The sequence below is a fragment of the Nerophis lumbriciformis genome, linkage group LG35 (assembly GCF_033978685.3).
Source record: "Nerophis lumbriciformis linkage group LG35, RoL_Nlum_v2.1, whole genome shotgun sequence".
Lineage (NCBI taxonomy): Eukaryota > Metazoa > Chordata > Actinopteri > Syngnathiformes > Syngnathidae > Nerophis > Nerophis lumbriciformis.
In genome coordinates, this window is record NC_084582.2 from 70,001 (window position 1) to 89,752 (window position 19,752).

The following is a 19,752-nucleotide window of genomic DNA, read 5'->3' on the forward strand; positions in this document are numbered from 1 at the left end:
CCGCGCACCCCCGCACCCTTTAGTAGATCACCACTAACAGTACACGCAATTTTAGAGTTTACACACGCTTTTTAAGCACTTTTGGAACTTAGTACAAACCCCGTTTCCATATGAGTTGGGAAATTGTGTTAGATGTAAATATAAACGGAATACAATGATTTGCAAATCCTTTTCAAGCCATATTCAGTTGAATATGCTACAAAGACAACATATTTGATGTTCAAACTCATAAACTTTATTTTTTTTTGCAAATAATAATTAACTCAGAATTTCATGGCTGCAACACATGCCAAAGTAGTTGGGAAAGGGCATGTTCACCACTGTGTTACCTGGCCTTTCCTTTTAACAACACTCAGTAAACGTTTGGGAACTGAGGAAACTAATTTTTGAAGCTTCTCAGGTGGAATTCTTTCCCATTCTTGCTTGATGTACAGCTTAAGTTGTTCAACAGTCCGGGGGTCTCCCTTGTGCTATTTTAGGCTTCATAATGCGCCACACATTTTCAATGGGAGACAGGTCTGGACTACAGGCAGGCCAGTCTAGTACCCGCACTCTTTTACTATGAAAGCACGTTGATGTAACACGTGGCTTGGCATTGTCTTGCTGAAATAAGCAGGGGCGTCCATGGTAACGTTGCTTGGATGGCAACATATGTTGCTCCAAAACCTGTATGTACCTTTCAGCATTAATGGTGCCTTCACAGATGTGTAAGTTACCCATGTCTTGGCCACTAATACACCCCCATACCATCACACATGCTGGCTTTTACACTTTGCGCCTATAACAATCCGGATGGTTCGTTTCCTCTTTGGTCCGGAGGACACAACGTCCACAGTTTCCAAAAACAATTTGAAATGTGGACTCGTCAGACCACAGAACACTTTTCCACTTTGTATCAGTCCATCTTAGATGAGCTCAGGCCCAGCCAAGCCGACGGCGTTTCTGGGTGTTGTTGATAAACGGTTTTCGCCTTGCATAGGAGAGTTTTAACTTGCACTTACAGATGTAGCGACCAACTGTAGTTACTGACAGTGGTTTTATGAAGTGTTCCTGAGCCCATGTGGTGATATCATTTACACACTGATGTCGCTTGTTGATGCAGTACAGCCTGGGGGATCAAAGGTCACGGGCTTAGCTGCTTACGTGCAGTGATTTCTCCAGATTCTCTGAACCCTTTGATGATATTACGGACCGTAGATGGTGAAATCTCTAAATTCCTTGCAATAGCTGGTTGAGAAAGGTTTTTCTTAAACTGTTCAACAATTTGCTCACACATTTGTTGACAAAGTGGTGACCCTCGCTCCATCCTTGTTTGTGAATGACTGAGCATTTCATGGAATCTACTTTTATACCCAATCATGGCACCCACCTGTTCCCAATTAGCCTGCACACCTGTGGGATGTTCCAAATAAGTGTTTGATGAGCATTCCTCAACTTTATCAGTATTTATTGCCACCTTTCCCAACTTCTTTGTCACGTGTTGCTGCCATCAAATTCTAAAGTTAATGATTATTTGCAACAAAAAAATGTTTTTATGAGTTTGAACATCAAATATGTTGTCTTTGTAGCATATTCAACTGAATATGGCTTGAAAATGATTTACAAATCATTGTATTCCGTTTATATTTACATCTAACACAATTTCCCAACTCATATGGAAACAGGGTTTGTAGATGAGGCCCATGGACTGAGTCCCTTACCTGGGTGTTATTAGGTGACGGGGTCTCTTGATGCCGTAGTCCCAGCTGGTCTCCTCTGCAGCGATGTAGTAGTAGCGGTGTACGCTTTTTCTGGAGCGCAAGTCCATTCTGTCTGAGGCCACCCCATCAAACGTGCTGTTCTCCTGTCATGGAAGCAACATGGACATTTGGTGTGTCATGGAAGCAACATGGACATTTGGTGTGTCATGGAAGCAACATGGACATTTGGTGTGTCATGGAAGCAACATGGACATTTGGTGTGTCATGGAAGCAACATGGACATTTGGTGATCCATGGAAGCAACATGGACATTTGGTGTGTCATGGAAGCAACATGGACATTTGGTGTGTCATGGAAGCAACATGGACATTTGGTGTTCCATGGAAGCAACATGGACATTTGGTGTGTCATGGAAGCAACATGGACATTTGGTGTGTCATGGAAGCAACATGGACATTTGGTGTGTCATGGAAGCAACATGGACATTTGGTGTGTCATGGAAGCAACATGGACATTTGGTGTGTCATGGAAGCAACATGGACATTTGGTGTGTCATGGAAGCAACATGGACATTTGGTGTGTCATGGAAGCAACATGGACATTTGGTGTGTCATGGAAGCAACATGGACACTTGGTGTTCCATGGAAGCAACATGGACATTTGGTGTGTCATGGAAGCAACATGGACATTTGATGTGTCATGGAAGCAACATGGACATTTGGTGTGTCATGGAAGCAACATGGACATTTGATGTGTCATGGAAGCAACATGGACATTTGGTGTGTCATGGAAGCAACATGGACATTTGGTGTGTCATGGAAGCAACATGGACATTTGGTGTGTCATGGAAGCAACATGGACATTTGGTGTTCCATGGAAGCAACATGGACATTTGGTGTGTCATGGAAGCAACATGGACATTTGATGTGTCATGGAAGCAACATGGACATTTGGTGTGTCATGGAAGCAACATGGACATTTGGTGTGTCATGGAAGCAACATGGACATTTGGTGTTCCATGGAAGCAACATGGACATTTGGTGTGTCATGGAAGCAACATGGACATTTGGTGTTCCATGGAAGCAACATGGACATTTGGTGTGTCATGGAAGCAAAATGGACATTTGGTGTTCCATGGAAGCAACATGGACATTTGGTGTGTCATGGAAGCAACATGGACATTTAGTGTGTCATGGAAGCAACATGGACATTTGGTGTGTCATGGAAGCAACATGGACATTATGTGTGGGAGGAAATGGTTGCGTATGTCATGAGAAGAATACCTCTAAGCTGAGGTCGTCGTAGTCCAAAGACTCTGTGGTGTGATTGTGCTCCATCAGCACTTTCTGCTGGCCAGAACCAGACTCCATCCCTTGGTCCATCTCCAGGGAATTATGGGATAAGTTCTCGGTGAAGCTGGGCTTTGTCTCCAGTAAGATCTCGTTGCTCTCTTCCTTTGTCACGTTCATTTCCAGCCAGCTCTCATTCCTTCCTTCAGTTGTGCTACCAGTTCCATTTTCTGCAGACTCCCGTGTGTCTCCAGAACTTGTCCAGTTTCCACCTGCCTCTCTTCTCCTCCTGCCACCCATTTCAGCTTCAGCGTCTTTCCTATCCACAATCCAGTTGGCATTTCTCTCCAATTCCTTCAGGATGTCCAGTGGGATTCCTTCTTCCTCACCGGCTTCATTCTGGTCCTCTGAAGACACGTTTATCATCTGACAGATTTGGTCTCCTTCCACGGTGCCCTCAGGAAGGCCGTCTGTGCCATTTTGACTGGCAGTGTAGTTCTTGCACACCTTGACCTGCTCCGGCTGCTTTTCAAGTCTCCTGCCCTTGGGCAAAAGGTAGGTCTGGTCCCCGCAGTCAGAGATGTCATCCAGTTTCTTGGGGTCTCTGTTGTCGCAAGAACAAATGCTGTAACGAATGCTCATCCCTCGGTCTTTGAGGCGGCTGTCGAAGGCACTGATCTCCCACTCGCCTGAGAGGAGACAGGAAGTCATAGTTTTTTCTAAGCCCAACCAGCAGTGAGTTTTGGGGTACATAAACTCCTTAACTTCACTGATGAAGACACCTTACAGCAAGTGGAAGCAGACTTTCTCTGGACAATAACCACAGAAGTCTTCACCGACCTTAAATGCAAGAGGTCGGGCTTACAAACATTTGGTATTCCAAAAAAGATAGCACACTTCCAGGCATGCTTGATTGCTGCAGAAAGTGTGGGTGATCATTAAACCAGGGGGCCTTTACCTTTTTGACCCCAACTTTTCCACTACAAATATCAACTCACCTTACTCTTGGTTTGAATGCTATTCAATAGTTAGAGCTAAGCTACTTACAACTTAGTCAAAGGACATGTTCATCACAAAGGTTCTCATCAGGCTGATTAACAAAAACTATTCAATAGTTAGAGCTAAGCTACTTACAACCTAGTCAAAGGACATGTTGATCACAAAGGTTCTCATCAGGCTGATTAACAAAAACGATTCAATAGTTAGAGCTAAGCTACTAACTATTAGGAGGCATTAAGAGGGCTAAAGCGACATACAAGCAGAAGATTGAGGGTCACTTCAGCAGTAATAACACAAGGCAGATGTGGCAAGGGGTCCAACACATCACCAACTACAAAACCAGCAACCGCGCTGCAGCCAGCGGGGACGCTTCATCAGCGGAGGTGTTAAACCACTTCTTCGCTCGTTTTGAGGTGGAGACACCGAAGGTCTCACCACAGCCACCAGTGCTTGGCAGCGACATCCTCATGGTGCAGGTGCATGAGGTCAAGCGTACACTGCGAGCTGTAAACCCAAGGAAAGCGGCGGGACCAGATGGCGTAACAGGAAGGGGTTCTGAAGGACTGTGCAGACCAACTGGCGATTGTCTTTACTAAGATATTCAACCAGTCCCTATCACAGGGCGTGATTCCACCTTGCCTAAAGTCCTCCACAATAATCCCCCTGCCAAAGAAGGGAAACGCCAGCAGCCCAAATGACTACCGGCCAGTAGCTCTTACACCAACCATCATGAAGTGCTTTGAGAAACTGGTCCGAAGCCATATCACCGCTTTCATACCACCTACACTCGACCCTCACCAGTTTGCATATAGAGCAAACCGATCTACAGAGGATGCCATAGCAACAGTACTCCATTCCACACTTACACATCTGGAAAAGCCAAGGAGCTATGTCAGGCTGCTCTTCATTGACTTCAGTAGTGCCTTTAACACCATTCTGTAGAGCAGACTGATTCCCAAGCTGCTGGAGTTAGGACTGTCTCAACAGATCTGTTACTGGATTGAGGACTTTCTAACGAACCGCCCTCAGAAAGTGAAAGTCGGACACCATCTTTCCTCAACCCTCAGCGTCACCACCGGTGCCCCACAGGGCTGTGTTTTGAGCCCCTTCCTTTTCAGTCTTTACACCCATGACTGTATTCCCATCCATCCTAGCAATTCCATCATCAAATTTGCGGATGATACTACAGTGGTGGGGCTCTTCACAGAAGGGGACGAGACTGCCTATAGAGAAGAGGTGAAGGCACTGTCAGACTATTATGCAAAAAACAACCTCATTCTCAATCACACAAAGACCAAGGAGCTGATTGTTGATTTCAGAAAAAAAATCACTGAGCCCATCCAGCCCATCTACATCATGGGAGAGGAGGTGGAAAGGGTCTCAGAGTGCAAGTTCCTGGGTGTGAACATCTCAAGCAACATGACCTGGAAAAGCAACACCACTGCACTCCAGAAAAAAGGTCAGTAAAGACTGTATTTTCTGAGAAGGCTGAGGAAAATAGATCTGGCTGACAACCTGCTCCCGTCCTTCTATCGCTGCTCCGTTGAGTCAATACTGACCTACGGCTTCTCCGTGTGGTTTTCTAGCTGCACGGTGGCAGAGAGAAAGAGATTACAGGGCATCATAAATGCGGCCCAGAGGATCACTGCATGTCCTCTTACATCTCTAGAGGACCTGTATAAGAGACACTGCAACAGCAGAGCAAACAGCATCCTCAGGGACTCATCCCACCCAGGTCACCACTGGCTTGAACTCTTGCCCTCAGGGAGGCGCTATAAGACCACCAAAGCAAGAACAAATAGACTGAAAAACAGTTTATATCCTAGAGCTGTTATTGCCCTAAACTCCGCACTTACCTGAACACTCACCACTTTATTACTAGCTTACCTCTGATAGAGATCTGCTGTGCAATATATTTTTAACATTTTATTATGTTTTTAAATTTTAAATTGTTTTATTATTGTTGTTGTTTTAAGATTATTTTATGTAGATTTGTTTTAAAAGCAGTGAGCTAGATTGCTGTCCAATTTCGTTGTTTCCATACAATGACAACAAAAGGTATTCTGATTCTGATTACGACCTAGTCAAAGGACATGTTGATCACAAAGGTTCTCATCAGGCTGATTAACAAAAACTATTCAATAGTAAAAACTAAGCTACTTACAACCTAGACAAACTTGATCACAAAGGTTCTCATCAAATAAACTGCATTAAAAGAGACTGATGAATAACCGATGACAAATACATGTAGATACAATTATGTTGTGCTAAAATAAATAAACACAATTAATAATGTTTCTTAACTAAACTGTCAAGAAAATTAAAGTGCAAACAGCTTCACCACTTTAGTCATAATTTTTGTGCTAAAAAAAAAAACCTTACTTTAGCTGCAGACTTCTTCTGCTTGTTTGATATTGTCATTACTGCCACAGGTGGTGGAAAAATGTATTACAACTGAATACTGTTTTGGCCCATTCGCACCACAGCTGAAAAATACATTTTTGGGAAGCCATCTACGAGGCCCTTGTGGTCCCTGCCCTAAGGTTAGAAAACACTGCATTAAACCAGTCTTTCTCAAATAGTGGTGTGATGCCAAAGGAACATAAGTACATATACATATACACATATATATATATATATATATATATATATATATATATATATATATATATATATATATATATATATATATATATATATATATATATATATATATATATTAGAGATGTCCGATAATATCGGCCTGCCGATATCATCGGCCGATAAATACGTTAAAATGTAATATCCGAAATTATCGTTTTTTTTGTTATCGGTATCGTTTGTTTGTTTTGTTTGTTTTTTTGTTTTTTTTATTAAATCAACATAAAAAACACAAGATACACTTACAATTAGTGCACTAACCCAAAAAAACTCCCTCCCCCATTTACACTCATTCACACTCTTAACACAAAAGGGTTGTTTCTTTCTGTTATTAATATTGTGGTTCCTACATTATATATCAATATATATCAATACAGTCTGCAAGGGATACAGTCCGTAAGCACACATGATTGTGCGTGTTGCTGCTCCACTAATAGTACTAACATTTAATAGTTAATTTGACTAATTTTCATTAATTACTAGTTTCTATGTAACTGTCTTTATATTGTTTTAATTTCTTTTTCATTCAAGAAAATGTTTTTAATTTATTCATCTTATTTTATTATTTTTTTTAAAAAGTACCTTATCTTCACCATACCTGGTTGTCCAAATTAGGCATAATAATGTGTTAATTCCACCACTGCATATCTCGGTATCGGTTGATATCGGTATCGGTCATTAAAGAGTTGGACAATATCGGAATATCGGCAAAAAGCCATTATCGTACATCACTAATATATATATATATATATATATATATATATATATATATATATATATATATATATATATATGCCCTGTGATGAGGTGGAGACTTGTCCAGGATGTACCCCGCCTTCCGCCCGATTGTAGCTGAGATAGGCTCCGGCGCCCCCCGCGACCCCGAAGGGAATAAGCGGTAGAAAATGGATGGATGGATGGATGGATACATATATATATATATATATATATATATATATATATATAAAATCCTTCAGGAATATCAAATCTGTCTCCCCCTCTGGCTTCTCAGCCTCCCTCACCACCATGATATCTGCCTCTGCTCCCTTGTTACCCAACAAGCCCTCTGACCTGGTAAACGTCTGTCCAGGATATCAGTCACCCACTACACCAATACATCATCCCACTACCATCAGGGCGCAGGTACAGAACCATCAAATTCCGGAGGGCCCGCTTCAGGAAAAGCCTGATCCCTGCAGCTATAGCCGCCCTTAACAGCAGGCCCGGCCGACCTGTCTGACAAGCCCATAAATGTGTTTTGTCATGTATGATGTCTTTTTTGTTATTTTTGTTTTGTGATGTGTAATGTCTATTGTTGAAATGTACGGCAGTGAAGATGAATTTCCCCACGGGGACCAATAAATCTATCTAATCTAAACCTAATCGAATCTACAATCACACATTCTCCTCCTGTCTTGACCAGTTAGCTCCCATCAAAATCAAAATGGTCACTTTCACACACTCAGAACCCTGGTACACCCCCGAACTCCATTTAATGAAATCATGTGCCATATAGTGAAACCACAATAAACAACACTGTCATAATCATGTGCCATATAGTGAAACTACACTAAACACTGTCATAAACATGTGCCATATAGTGAAACTACACTAAACAACACTGTCATAAATATGTGCCATATAGTGAAACCACACTAAACAACACTGTCATAACCAGAGGTGTGGACTCGAGTCACATGACTTGGACTCGAGTCAGACTCGAGTCATGAATTTGATGACTTTAGACTCGACTTGACAAAATGTAAAGAGACTTGCAACTGGACTTAGACTTTAACATCAATGACTTGTGACTTCACTTGGACTTGAGCCTTTTGACTTGACATGACTTGACATGACTTGCCACTTTTCCCAAAATCCAAAGCTTAAAAAGTTATTTGGGAGCGCTCCGTATTTTTCATTTTCTTCGTCTGTCTATCAGCGTGTTATTCCTGTCAGCTGGTGTGCTGTCAGTACAACAGCCAATCAAATTAGAACTACGTTGTTTTCATCACACAGCATTCATCCAATCAAATTGCAGGACAACCAATGAACAAGAGTTGTCCAACAACGTGCCAGTGAGAAACAATTATGTTAAAGTTGGTTTCGTTCGGGTATAAAAACTACGACTTGGTCAACAAAAAACGAATTGCCGTATGCAAATCACGCAGTTCGAATATTACAGACGGAGACGCAACAACTTCCAACTTCGTTCGACATTTGAAGTTGCACAAAGAAGGGTAAGTTTTGAATGTAAGATAACGTTAATTGGCTAAGTAACGTGACTTTTATTTGCTGTGTAGTTAAATCAGTGAGGCTGTAAACTCACTGCTAACGTTATAACCATAGACATCTTATAAGTAGACGCAGCATGGAGCGCTACTGCCTACTGGCGCAGACGAGGCGCGGGGCCGCCATCTTGGAGTGGTGATCCGCTCCACTCAGTGCAATTCATTTGGCAGCAGCGATGAACTGTCAGCGCATTTAATTCATTTGACCTCACTGAATACCACTGATTTTCACCCCCTTTTTTGTCATACGTGTGTAACAGACACATGTTTTGGCGTGTTTTATTATTCATAGTTTGCTTAACAGTAATATAATATTCTTATACGCTATAAGTGACCAGACGTCCGAGATCAAAACTGGGAATATAATCCCAGAGAAGGGGAAAAAAAACGGTAAACTATTTTTAAGTTGAAGAAACAATATGATTAGGTTATATATACATGCGTATATCCTACATAAACAATGTATGAATACATTAGATATCTATATATCTATAGACTGTATCTCTGTTGCTGCAGCAGCAGAGAGTTTATTCTGTCTTGACACTTTGTATTGATATTTTCTATTACATTCTTCCCTTAAATGATCATGTTTACAGTGATTGTTTTATATGTATTATTTTATGTAAGTCGCTTTGGATAAAAGCGTCCGCCAAATACTTTAACATATATAAACACCTGAAAGTCTTCATATCAGCTAAAACCACCAATCTGTTTCACTGGATTCAGAATAAAACCAAATTCTGTTTAACCCAACAATGTTAGTATTTGAATATTGTTACTTGAAGACTTATTCCTTGTTACAATTATACTGTTAAGAAAGTATTGTCTTATACTTTGCCTAAAATGAGAATGCATCATAATCAGTAGTGGCTGGTGAATTTTGTTTTAGGTGGGGCTGAAAGTTTGTAAAGCAAACCCCTGTAGGGGCGTCATCCTCCCCCAGAAGATTTATTTGTGATTTTCACATACAAATATTGAAGATCTTTGATCCTTCTCAACTCTGTGGTAATAATATTTTCATAAAATACAACCAATAGTACGTTAATGTTAAATCTTACTTGTGAAAAGTAATCCCCCGATTCCTATTTTCAACAGTCCGCTCATTTGAGCAGGAAAACGCTGAACACCATCTTTGTTTTCTACCTGTCATCTGTCAGTTTAGGCTGCTCGCCGGCTCCTCATCAGCACTTCAAGACAGAGGTGGGACCAAGTCATTGCTTTGCAAGTCACAAGTAAGTCTCAAGTCTTTGCCCTCAAGTCCGAGTCAAGTCCCGAGTCAAGACAGAGCAAGTCCGAGTCAAGTCCAAAGTCAAGACTGGAAAGTCTCAAGTCAAGTCCCAAGTCCTGCATTTTGAGTTTCGAGTCCTTTCAAGTCGTTTAACCACAGACTAATACATTTACACAGATTGTGTATGCTTTTAAAATGCTGTATTTATTTATTAAAACAAGTGCATTTGAAATTGCAGGGAAAAAGATAGTGCTGACATTGCACTTCAAAATAGCACTATTAACCAGTCATTTTAAACATGTAACTCATTCCTTTACAGAATAACCACATTTGAAAAAAACAAGTGCAACTGTACTTATTTGCACAAAAGTGTTAACATTGTATTTCAATGGCATATTGCATTGTAACTAGTTCCACAGCAGTTTCTATCCTGTTCTTACCTTATCTCATTGATCTCATCTCATACTGTATGTGTGTTTATGTGTGCGTACACATGAAAAATATAACAAATATATGAACATAACAATGAACAGAGTTGTACTTTTTAGATGTCAGGACCCTATGCAATATGTACACATATTCTTAATATAGTATACATTTTAACTGACCTTTATTTGACTATGTTTGTCTTTTTGTTGGTGGCTAAAATACGCGGTGCTGCTGACCACCGTCTAACTTTACGTTACTGTGTGTGATACATTGACTAACGTAATGTTACTGTGTGTGATACATTGACTAACGTTACATTACTGTGTGTGATACATTGACTAACGTTACGTTACTGTGTGTGATACATTGTCTAACGTAACGTTATGTGTAGGTACCTCATGCAACCCTGCTTAAAAAAAAATCACTTGACAAAAAGTATGAATAAGGTAGCAAACTGCAGTGGACGCAACAGATTGCCGTGTTTGCAATGACGTTATAACCATAGACATCTTATAAGTAGACGCAGGTTGCTGTGACGTGAGCAATTTGGCCGCCATCTTGAAGTGGTGATGAGGAGCCGGCGAGCAGCCTAAACTGACAGTTGACAGGTAGAAAACAAAGATGCCGGGCTGGTGTTCAGCGTTTTCCTGCTTAAATGAGCGGACTGTTGAAAATAGGAATCGGGGGATTACTTTTCACAAGTAAGATTTAACATTAACGTACTATTGGTTGTATTTTATGAAAATAATATTACCACAGAGTTGAGAAGGATCAAAGATCTTCAATATTTGTATGTGAAAATCACAAAGAAATCTTCTGGGGGAGGATGACGCCCCTACAGGGGTTTGGTTTACAAACTTTCAGCCCCACCTAAAACAAAATTCACCAGCCGCCACTGATTATGATGCATTCTCATTTTAGGCAAAGTATAAGACAATACTTTCTTAACAGTATAATTGTAACCAGGAATAAGTCTTCAAGTAACAATATTCAAATACTAACATTGTTGGGTAAAACAGAATTTGGTTTTATTCTGAATCCAGTGAAACAGATTGGTGGTTTTAGCTGATATGAAGACTTTCAGGTGTTTATATATGTTTATGTTTAAGTATTTGGCAGACGCTTTTATCCAAAGCGACTTACATAAAATAATACATATAAAACAATCACTGCAAATATTATCATTTAAGGGAAGAATGTAATATAAAATATCAATACAAAGTGTCAAGACAGAATAAACTCTCTGCTGCTGCAGCAACAGAGATACAGTCTATAGGTCCCTAAAATATATAGATATCTAATGTATTCATACATTGTTTATGTAGGATATACGCATGTATATATAACCTAATCATATTGTTTCTTCAACTTAAAAATAGTTTACCGTTTTTTCCCCTTCTCTAGGATTATAATCCCAGTTTTGATCTCGGACGTCTGGTCACTTATAGCATATAAGAATATTATATTACTGTTAAGCAAACTATGAATACTAAAACACGCCAAAACATGTGTCTGTTATCATAGCTACACGTATGACAAAAAAGGGGGGTGAAAATCAGTGAGGTAAAATGAATTAAATGCGCTGACAGTTCATTGTTCCTGCCAAATGAATTGCACTGAGTGGAGCGGATCACCACTCCAAGATGGCGGCCCCGCGCCTCGTCTGCGCCAGTAGGCAGTAGCGCTCCATGCTGCGTCTACTTATAAGATGTCTATGGTTATAACGTTAGCAGTGAGTTTGCAGCCTCACTGATTTAACTACACAGCAAATACAAGTCACGTAACTTAGCCAATAAACGTTATCTTACATTCAAAACTTACCCTTCTTTGTGCAACTTCAAATGTTGAACGTTGTTGCGTCTCCGTCTGTAATATTCGAACTGCGTGATTTGCATACGGCAATTCGTTTTTTGTTGACCAAGTCGTAGTTTTTATACCCGAACGAAACCAACTTTGGCATAATTGTTGCGTTGTTTGACAACTTGTTCGGTGGTTGTACTGCAATTTGATTGGATGAATGCTGTGTGATGAAAACAACGTAGTTCTAATTTGATTGGCTGTTGTACTGACAGCACACCAGCTGACAGGAACAACACGCTGAGAGACACAGACGAAGAAAATGAAAAATACGGGGCGCTCCCAAATAACTTTTTAAGCGTTGGATTTTGGGGAAAGTAGCAAGTCATGTCAAGTCATGTCAAGTCAAAAGGCTCAAGTCCAAGTGAAGTCACAAGTCATTGATGTTAAAGTCTAAGTCCAGTTGCAAGTCTCTTTACATTTTGTCAAGTCGAGTCTAAAGTCATCAAATTCATGACTCGAGTCTGACTCGAGTCCAAGTCATGTGACTCGAGTCCACACCTCTGCTTCAAGATGGCGGCCAAATTGCTCACGTCACAGCAACCAATGCTGCGTCTACTTATAAGATGTCTATGGTTATAACGTCATTGCAAACACGGCAATCTGTTGCGTCCACTGCAGTTTGCTACCTTATTCATACTTTTTGTCAAGTGTTTTTTTTTTTAACAGGGTTTCATGAGGTACCTACACATAACGTTACGTTAGTCAATGTATCACACACAGTAACGTAACGTTAGTCAATGTATCACACACAGTAACATTACGTTAGTCAATGTATCACACACAGTAACGTAACGTTAGTCAATGTATCACACACAGTAACGTAACGTTAGTCAATGTATCACACACAGTAACATTACGTTAGTCAATGTATCACACACAGTAACATTACGTTAGTCAATGTATCACACACAGTAACATTACGTTAGTCAATGTATCACACACAGTAACATTACGTTAGTCAATGTATCACACACAGTAACGTAACGTTAGACGGCAGTCAGCAGCACCGCGTATTTTAGCCACCTACAAAAAGACAAACATAGTCAAATAAAGGTCAGTTAAAATGTATACTATATTAAGAATATGTGTACATATTGCATAGGGTCCTGACATCTAAAAAGTACAACTCTGTTCATTGTTATGTTCATATATTTGTTATGTTTTTCATGTGTACGCACACATAAACACACATACAGTATGAGATGAGATCAATGAGATAAGGTAAGAACAGGATAGAAACTGCTGTGGAACTAGTTACAATGCAATATGCCATGGAAATACAATGTTAACACTTTTGTGCAAATAAGTACAGTTGCACTTGTTTTTTTCAAATGTGTTTATTCTGTAAAGGAATGAGTTACATGTTTAAAATGACTGGTTAATAGTGCTATTTTGAAGTGCAATGTCAGCACTATCTTTTTCCCTGCAATTTCAAATGCACTTGTTTTAATAAATAAATACAGCATTTTAAAAGCATACACAATCTGTGTAAATATATTAGTCTGTGGTTAAATGACTTGAAAGGACTCGAAACTCAAAATGCAGGACTTGGGACTTGACTTGAGACTTTCCAGTCTTGACTTTGGACTTGACTCGGACTTGCCCTGTCTTGACTCGGGACTTGACTCGAGACTTGAGGGTAAAGACTTGAGACTTACTTGTGACTTGCAAAGCAATGACTTGGTCCCACCTCTGGTCATAACCATGTGCCATATAGTGAAACCACAGTAAACACTGTCATAAACATGTGCCATATAGTGAAACCACACTAAACAATACTGTCATAAACATGTGCCATATAGTGAAACTACACTAAACAACACTGTCATAAACATGTGCCATATAGTGGAACCACACTAAACAACACTGTCATAAACATGTGCCATATAGTGGAACCACACTAAACAACACTGTCATAAACATGTGCCATATAGTGGAACCACACTAAACAACACTGTCATAAACATGTGCCATATAGTGAAACCACACTAAACACTGTCATAAACATGTGCCATATAGTGAAACCACACTAAACAACACTGTCATAAACATGTGCCATATAGTGAAACCACACTAAACACTGTCATAAACATGTGCCATATAGTGAAACCACAGTAAACACTGTCATAATCATGTGCCATATAGTGAAACCACACTAAACAACACTGTCATAACCATGTGCCATATAGTGAAACCACACTAAACACTGTCATAAATATGTGCCATATAGTGAAACCACACTAAACAACACTGTCATAAATATGTGCCATATAGTGAAACCACACTAAACAACACTGTCATAACCATGTGCCATATAGTGAAACCACACTAAACAACACTGTCATAAACATGTGCCATATAGTGAAACCACAGTAAACACTGTCATAAACATGTGCCATATAGTGAAACCACACTAAACAACACTGTCATAAATATGTGCCATATAGTGAAACCACACTAAACAACACTGTCATAAACATGTGCCATATAGTGAAACCACAGTAAACACTGTCATAAACATGTGCCATATAGTGAAACTACACTAAACAACACTGTCATAAACATGTGCCATATAGTGAAACCACAGTAAACACTGTCATAATCATGTGCCATATAGTGAAACTACACTAAACAACACTGTCATAAACATGTGCCATATAGTGAAACCACACTAAACAACACTGTCATAAACATGTGCCATATAGTGAAACCACACTAAACACTGTCATAAACATGTGCCATATAGTGAAACCACACTAAACAATACTGTCATAAACATGTGCCATATAGTGAAACCACACTAAACAACACTGTCATAAACATGTGCCATATAGTGAAACCACACTAAACACTGTCATAAACATGTGCCATATAGTGAAACCACACTAAACAACACTGTCATAAACATGTGCCATATAGTGAAACCACACTAAACAAGACTGTCATAAACATGTGCCATATAGTGAAACTACACTAAACACTGTCATAAACATGTGCCATATAGTGAAACCACACTAAACAATACTGTCATAAACATGTGCCATATAGTGAAACCACACTAAACAAGACTGTCATAAATATGTGCCATATAGTGAAACCACACTAAACAACACTGTCATAAACATGTGCCATATAGTGAAACCACACTAAACAACACTGTCATAAACATGTGCCATATAGTGGAACCACACTAAACAACACTGTCATAAACATGTGCCATATAGTGAAACCACAGTAAACACTGTCATAAACATGTGCCATATAGTGAAACCACACTAAACAACACTGTCATAAACATGTGCCATATAGTGAAACCACACTAAACAAGACTGTCATAAACATGTGCCATATAGTGAAACCACACTAAACAACACTGTCATAAACATGTGCCGTATAGTGAAACCACACTAAACAACACTGTCATAAACATGTGCCATATAGTGGAACCACACTAAACACTGTCATAAACATGTGCCATATAGTGAAACCACAGTAAACACTGTCATAAACATGTGCCATATAGTGAAACCACACTAAACAACACTGTCATAAACATGTGCCATATAGTGAAACCACAGTAAACACTGTCATAAACATGTGCCATATAGTGAAACCACACTAAACAATACTGTCATAAACATGTGCCATATAGTGAAACCACACTAAACAACACTGTCATAAACATGTGCCATATAGTGAAACCACAGTAAACAATACTGTCATAAACATGTGCCATATAGTGAAACCACAGTAAACACTGTCATAAACATGTGCCATATAGTGAAACCACACTAAACAATACTGTCATAAACATGTGCCATATAGTGAAACCACACTAAACAACACTGTCATAAACATGTGCCATATAGTGAAACCACACTAAACAATACTGTCATAAACATGTGCCATATAGTGAAACCACACTAAACAACACTGTCATAAACATGTGCCATATAGTGAAACCACAGTAAACACTGTCATAAACATGTGCCATATAGTGAAACCACACTAAACAATACTGTCATAAACATGTGCCATATAGTGAAACCACACTAAACAACACTGTCATAAACATGTGCCATATAGTGAAACCACACTAAACAATACTGTCATAAACATGTGCCATATAGTGAAACCACACTAAACAAGACTGTCATAAACATGTGCCATATAGTGAAACCACACTAAACAACACTGTCATAAACATGTGCCATATAGTGAAACCACAGTAAACAAGACTGTCATAAACATGTGCCATATAGTGAAACCACACTAAACAATACTGTCATAAACATGTGCCATATAGTGAAACCACACTAAACAACACTGTCATAAACATGTGCCATATAGTGAAACCACACTAAACAACACTGTCATAAATATGTGCCATATAGTGAAACCACACTAAACAATACTGTCATAAACATGTGCCATATAGTGAAACCACACTAAACAACACTGTCATAAACATGTGCCATATAGTGAAACCACACTAAACAACACTGTCATAAACATGTGCCATATAGTGAAACCACACTAAACAACACTGTCATAAACATGTGCCATATAGTGGAACCACACTAAACAACACTGTCATAAACATGTGCCATATAGTGAAACCACACTAAACAACACTGTCATAAACATGTGCCATATAGTGAAACCACACTAAACAAGACTGTCATAAACATGTGCCATATAGTGAAACTACACTAAACAACACTGTCATAAACATGTGCCATATAGTGAAACCACACTAAACACTGTCATAAACATGTGCCATATAGTGAAACCACACTAAACATCAAGGACAAACACATTTTGGGAGAATGTTTGCACCACAACACAACATAAACACTACAGAAAAAATTCCCAGAATTCCCTGGAGCCCCAACTCTTCCGGGACGTTACACTAGCTGCTCACTTCTCCCCTCACCTCCCAGGGGGTGGAACAAAGGGATGGGTCAAACGCAAAGAGTAATTTCCCCACACCTCGTGTATGTGTGTGACTATCAGTGGTACTTAATATAAACAAACGCCATTGGTGGATCTACACCTAACATCCACTGTAATGACACCAAGTACAGGAGCGTATCTAGTCGATACTACTATGATTACATCGATATTTTTTAGCATCACAAAATCTTCTTTTGTTTTTTTTAAATGTATATTATGTTTATAAAGTCAGGAAATGCATCCCTGGACACATGAGGACTTTGAATATGACCAATCTCTGATCCTGTAACTACTTGGTATCGGATTGACAGCCAAATGTGTGGTATCATCCAAAACTAATGTCAAGTATCAAAGAAGAGAAGAATAAGTGATTATTACATTTGAACAGAAGTGTAGATAGACAATGTTAAAACTGAGAAATAAGCAGATATTAACAGTAAATCAGAATCAGAAATACTTTATTACTGTTAGTAGATTTATAATTCATTTTCTAACACTTGTCTTTAATCATTTTGATCAAATAATAGGTGTATAAATGACACAATATGTTACTGCATATGTCTAATTAGGAGTCTTTGTTTGTTTACTAACTACTAAAAGACAAGTTGTCTAGTATGTTCACTATTTTATTTAAGGACTAAATTACAATAATAAACATATGTTTCATGTACCCTAAGATTGTTTTGTTCCAATAAAGCCAATAATGATTTTTTTTCTGGTCCCCTTTATTTAGAAAAGTACCAAAATACATTTGCTCACATTTTCAGTAGAGCCATAATAAATTCATAAAAGAAGCAAACTTCATGAATATTTTTTGTGACCAACAAGTATGTGCTCCAATCACTACATCACAAAACAATAATTCTGTTTTTAGCGTTTTTAAATAAAAAAGTTTAGACAACCCTGATCTAAAATATTGGAAGCTCTCAAAAAAAAAATATATATATATACTTAATATAAACAAAGTTTAATTAGTTATTTAAAACATCAAATAATACTAACTTACAAAGTCACCAATTTGGAAAACAATAAAAAACACTGCTAAATGTGTAACTGAACACGAATCATTTTGTACAGGCATCATTTTTGACACACTAGGTTATTCAGTTTCGCAGTCATATTATTATTATTATTATTCTGTTCATACATGGGAAAACAACAGTAAACATGTAAGAAAAAATGGGGGGAAAATGGTATGCAATGAGAACAAGCTGAAATGTTCTAACTAATCATTACAATTAACATACTTATTCACTTATAACACAAAGCTGACGCAATATCTGTTTTTAGCATTTTACTAGATAAAACAAATCTATCTTTTCGGTATGCGGCCCCTGGTGGACACAGTTTTGGACACCCTTGAACTAAAGTATGGATATTTGGATTTAAGAACAGATATTAGAGCATAAAGATGTGGTATGGATATTTCAGGAGTGTACGTAACGTCAAGGCTGATGGTTTAGTGGATTGATTACCTGGCAGGTCCAATTCCAAGTTGACGGTAGTGGCAGTCATGGGAAAGAGGGTGAGGACGGACTGATAAACGCTGTGATACTGGAAGAGGTTTCCTGTGAAGTAGACCGACAGGAAGTGGCTGTGGGTGCCCACGCTGGCCACGTGCCAGTAGGTGACATCAGTCTGACACGCCACAAACTGGTTCCCGCTGAACACCACACCATTGATACCTGAAATGAACATTTTCTTTAGTTTGGCTGCGGAGCTGAAGTGGACAGGAAAGCAGACTCACTGTAGACCACGTTGGAGTCGTAGAAGTCAGGATCTGTGCTCCTGGAGGAATTGGAAAGGTTCTCATCCACGTACCAACTTCTATTCTCATTAAAGATGGCAAACATCAGACTCCACTCCTTATCAGCAGCAAACTGTAAGAGATATGTCAGCCATGTTTTTATCTGCAGCACATGTGGAGATCCTCTCACCAGACGGCTTTGTATGTCCATGGCATCGAACTTGCAGATGAGCAAGATGCCCACCAGCCCTGAGGCCAGGTCTCTTTCTGGGGACACAGTGCTCTGATACAGCTGAGCCAGACACTGATGGTCCTCCTCTAAGGGCCCGTCATCTGGGGTCAGCTCCCAGACGTAGACAAAGGTCCCGTTTGGGGGAACCTCCATTGAGCGCAAGTCCTTCACTGCAAAGATTGAAGATGGAGACCAGGTCAAAACAACTAAGATGGCCTGGTTGGGATCAAAAGGAGCTTGTGGCTTACCATCTGTGGCTCCCTGCAGTGGACGGATTTTGGTGAGGCCATTGGGGTGAATATTAAAAGGGTGACTGGCCAGGTTTTTGAATGTGATCTGGAGGACCAATGAGCACATGAGCTCTTTATGAGTACATACAAAGGT

At 39.4% G+C, this 19,752-nt stretch overlaps 1 protein-coding gene across 1 annotated transcript in view; it reads right to left on the reverse strand.

Annotated features, from left to right (window-relative positions):
- Nucleotides 1-19,752, reverse strand: part of f8 (coagulation factor VIII, procoagulant component) — a 98,282-nt gene that overhangs the window by 38,703 nt on the left and 39,827 nt on the right. Inside the window, exons 10-15 of the mRNA XM_061928031.1 lie at nucleotides 19,617-19,704; nucleotides 19,327-19,538; nucleotides 19,137-19,269; nucleotides 18,865-19,074; nucleotides 2,984-3,678; nucleotides 1,701-1,843 (exon numbers count right to left, since the gene is read on the reverse strand). Coding sequence (XP_061784015.1) covers nucleotides 1,701-1,843; nucleotides 2,984-3,678; nucleotides 18,865-19,074; nucleotides 19,137-19,269; nucleotides 19,327-19,538; nucleotides 19,617-19,704 — 1,481 coding nt within the window. The remainder of the gene's footprint in view (nucleotides 1-1,700; nucleotides 1,844-2,983; nucleotides 3,679-18,864; nucleotides 19,075-19,136; nucleotides 19,270-19,326; nucleotides 19,539-19,616; nucleotides 19,705-19,752) is intronic.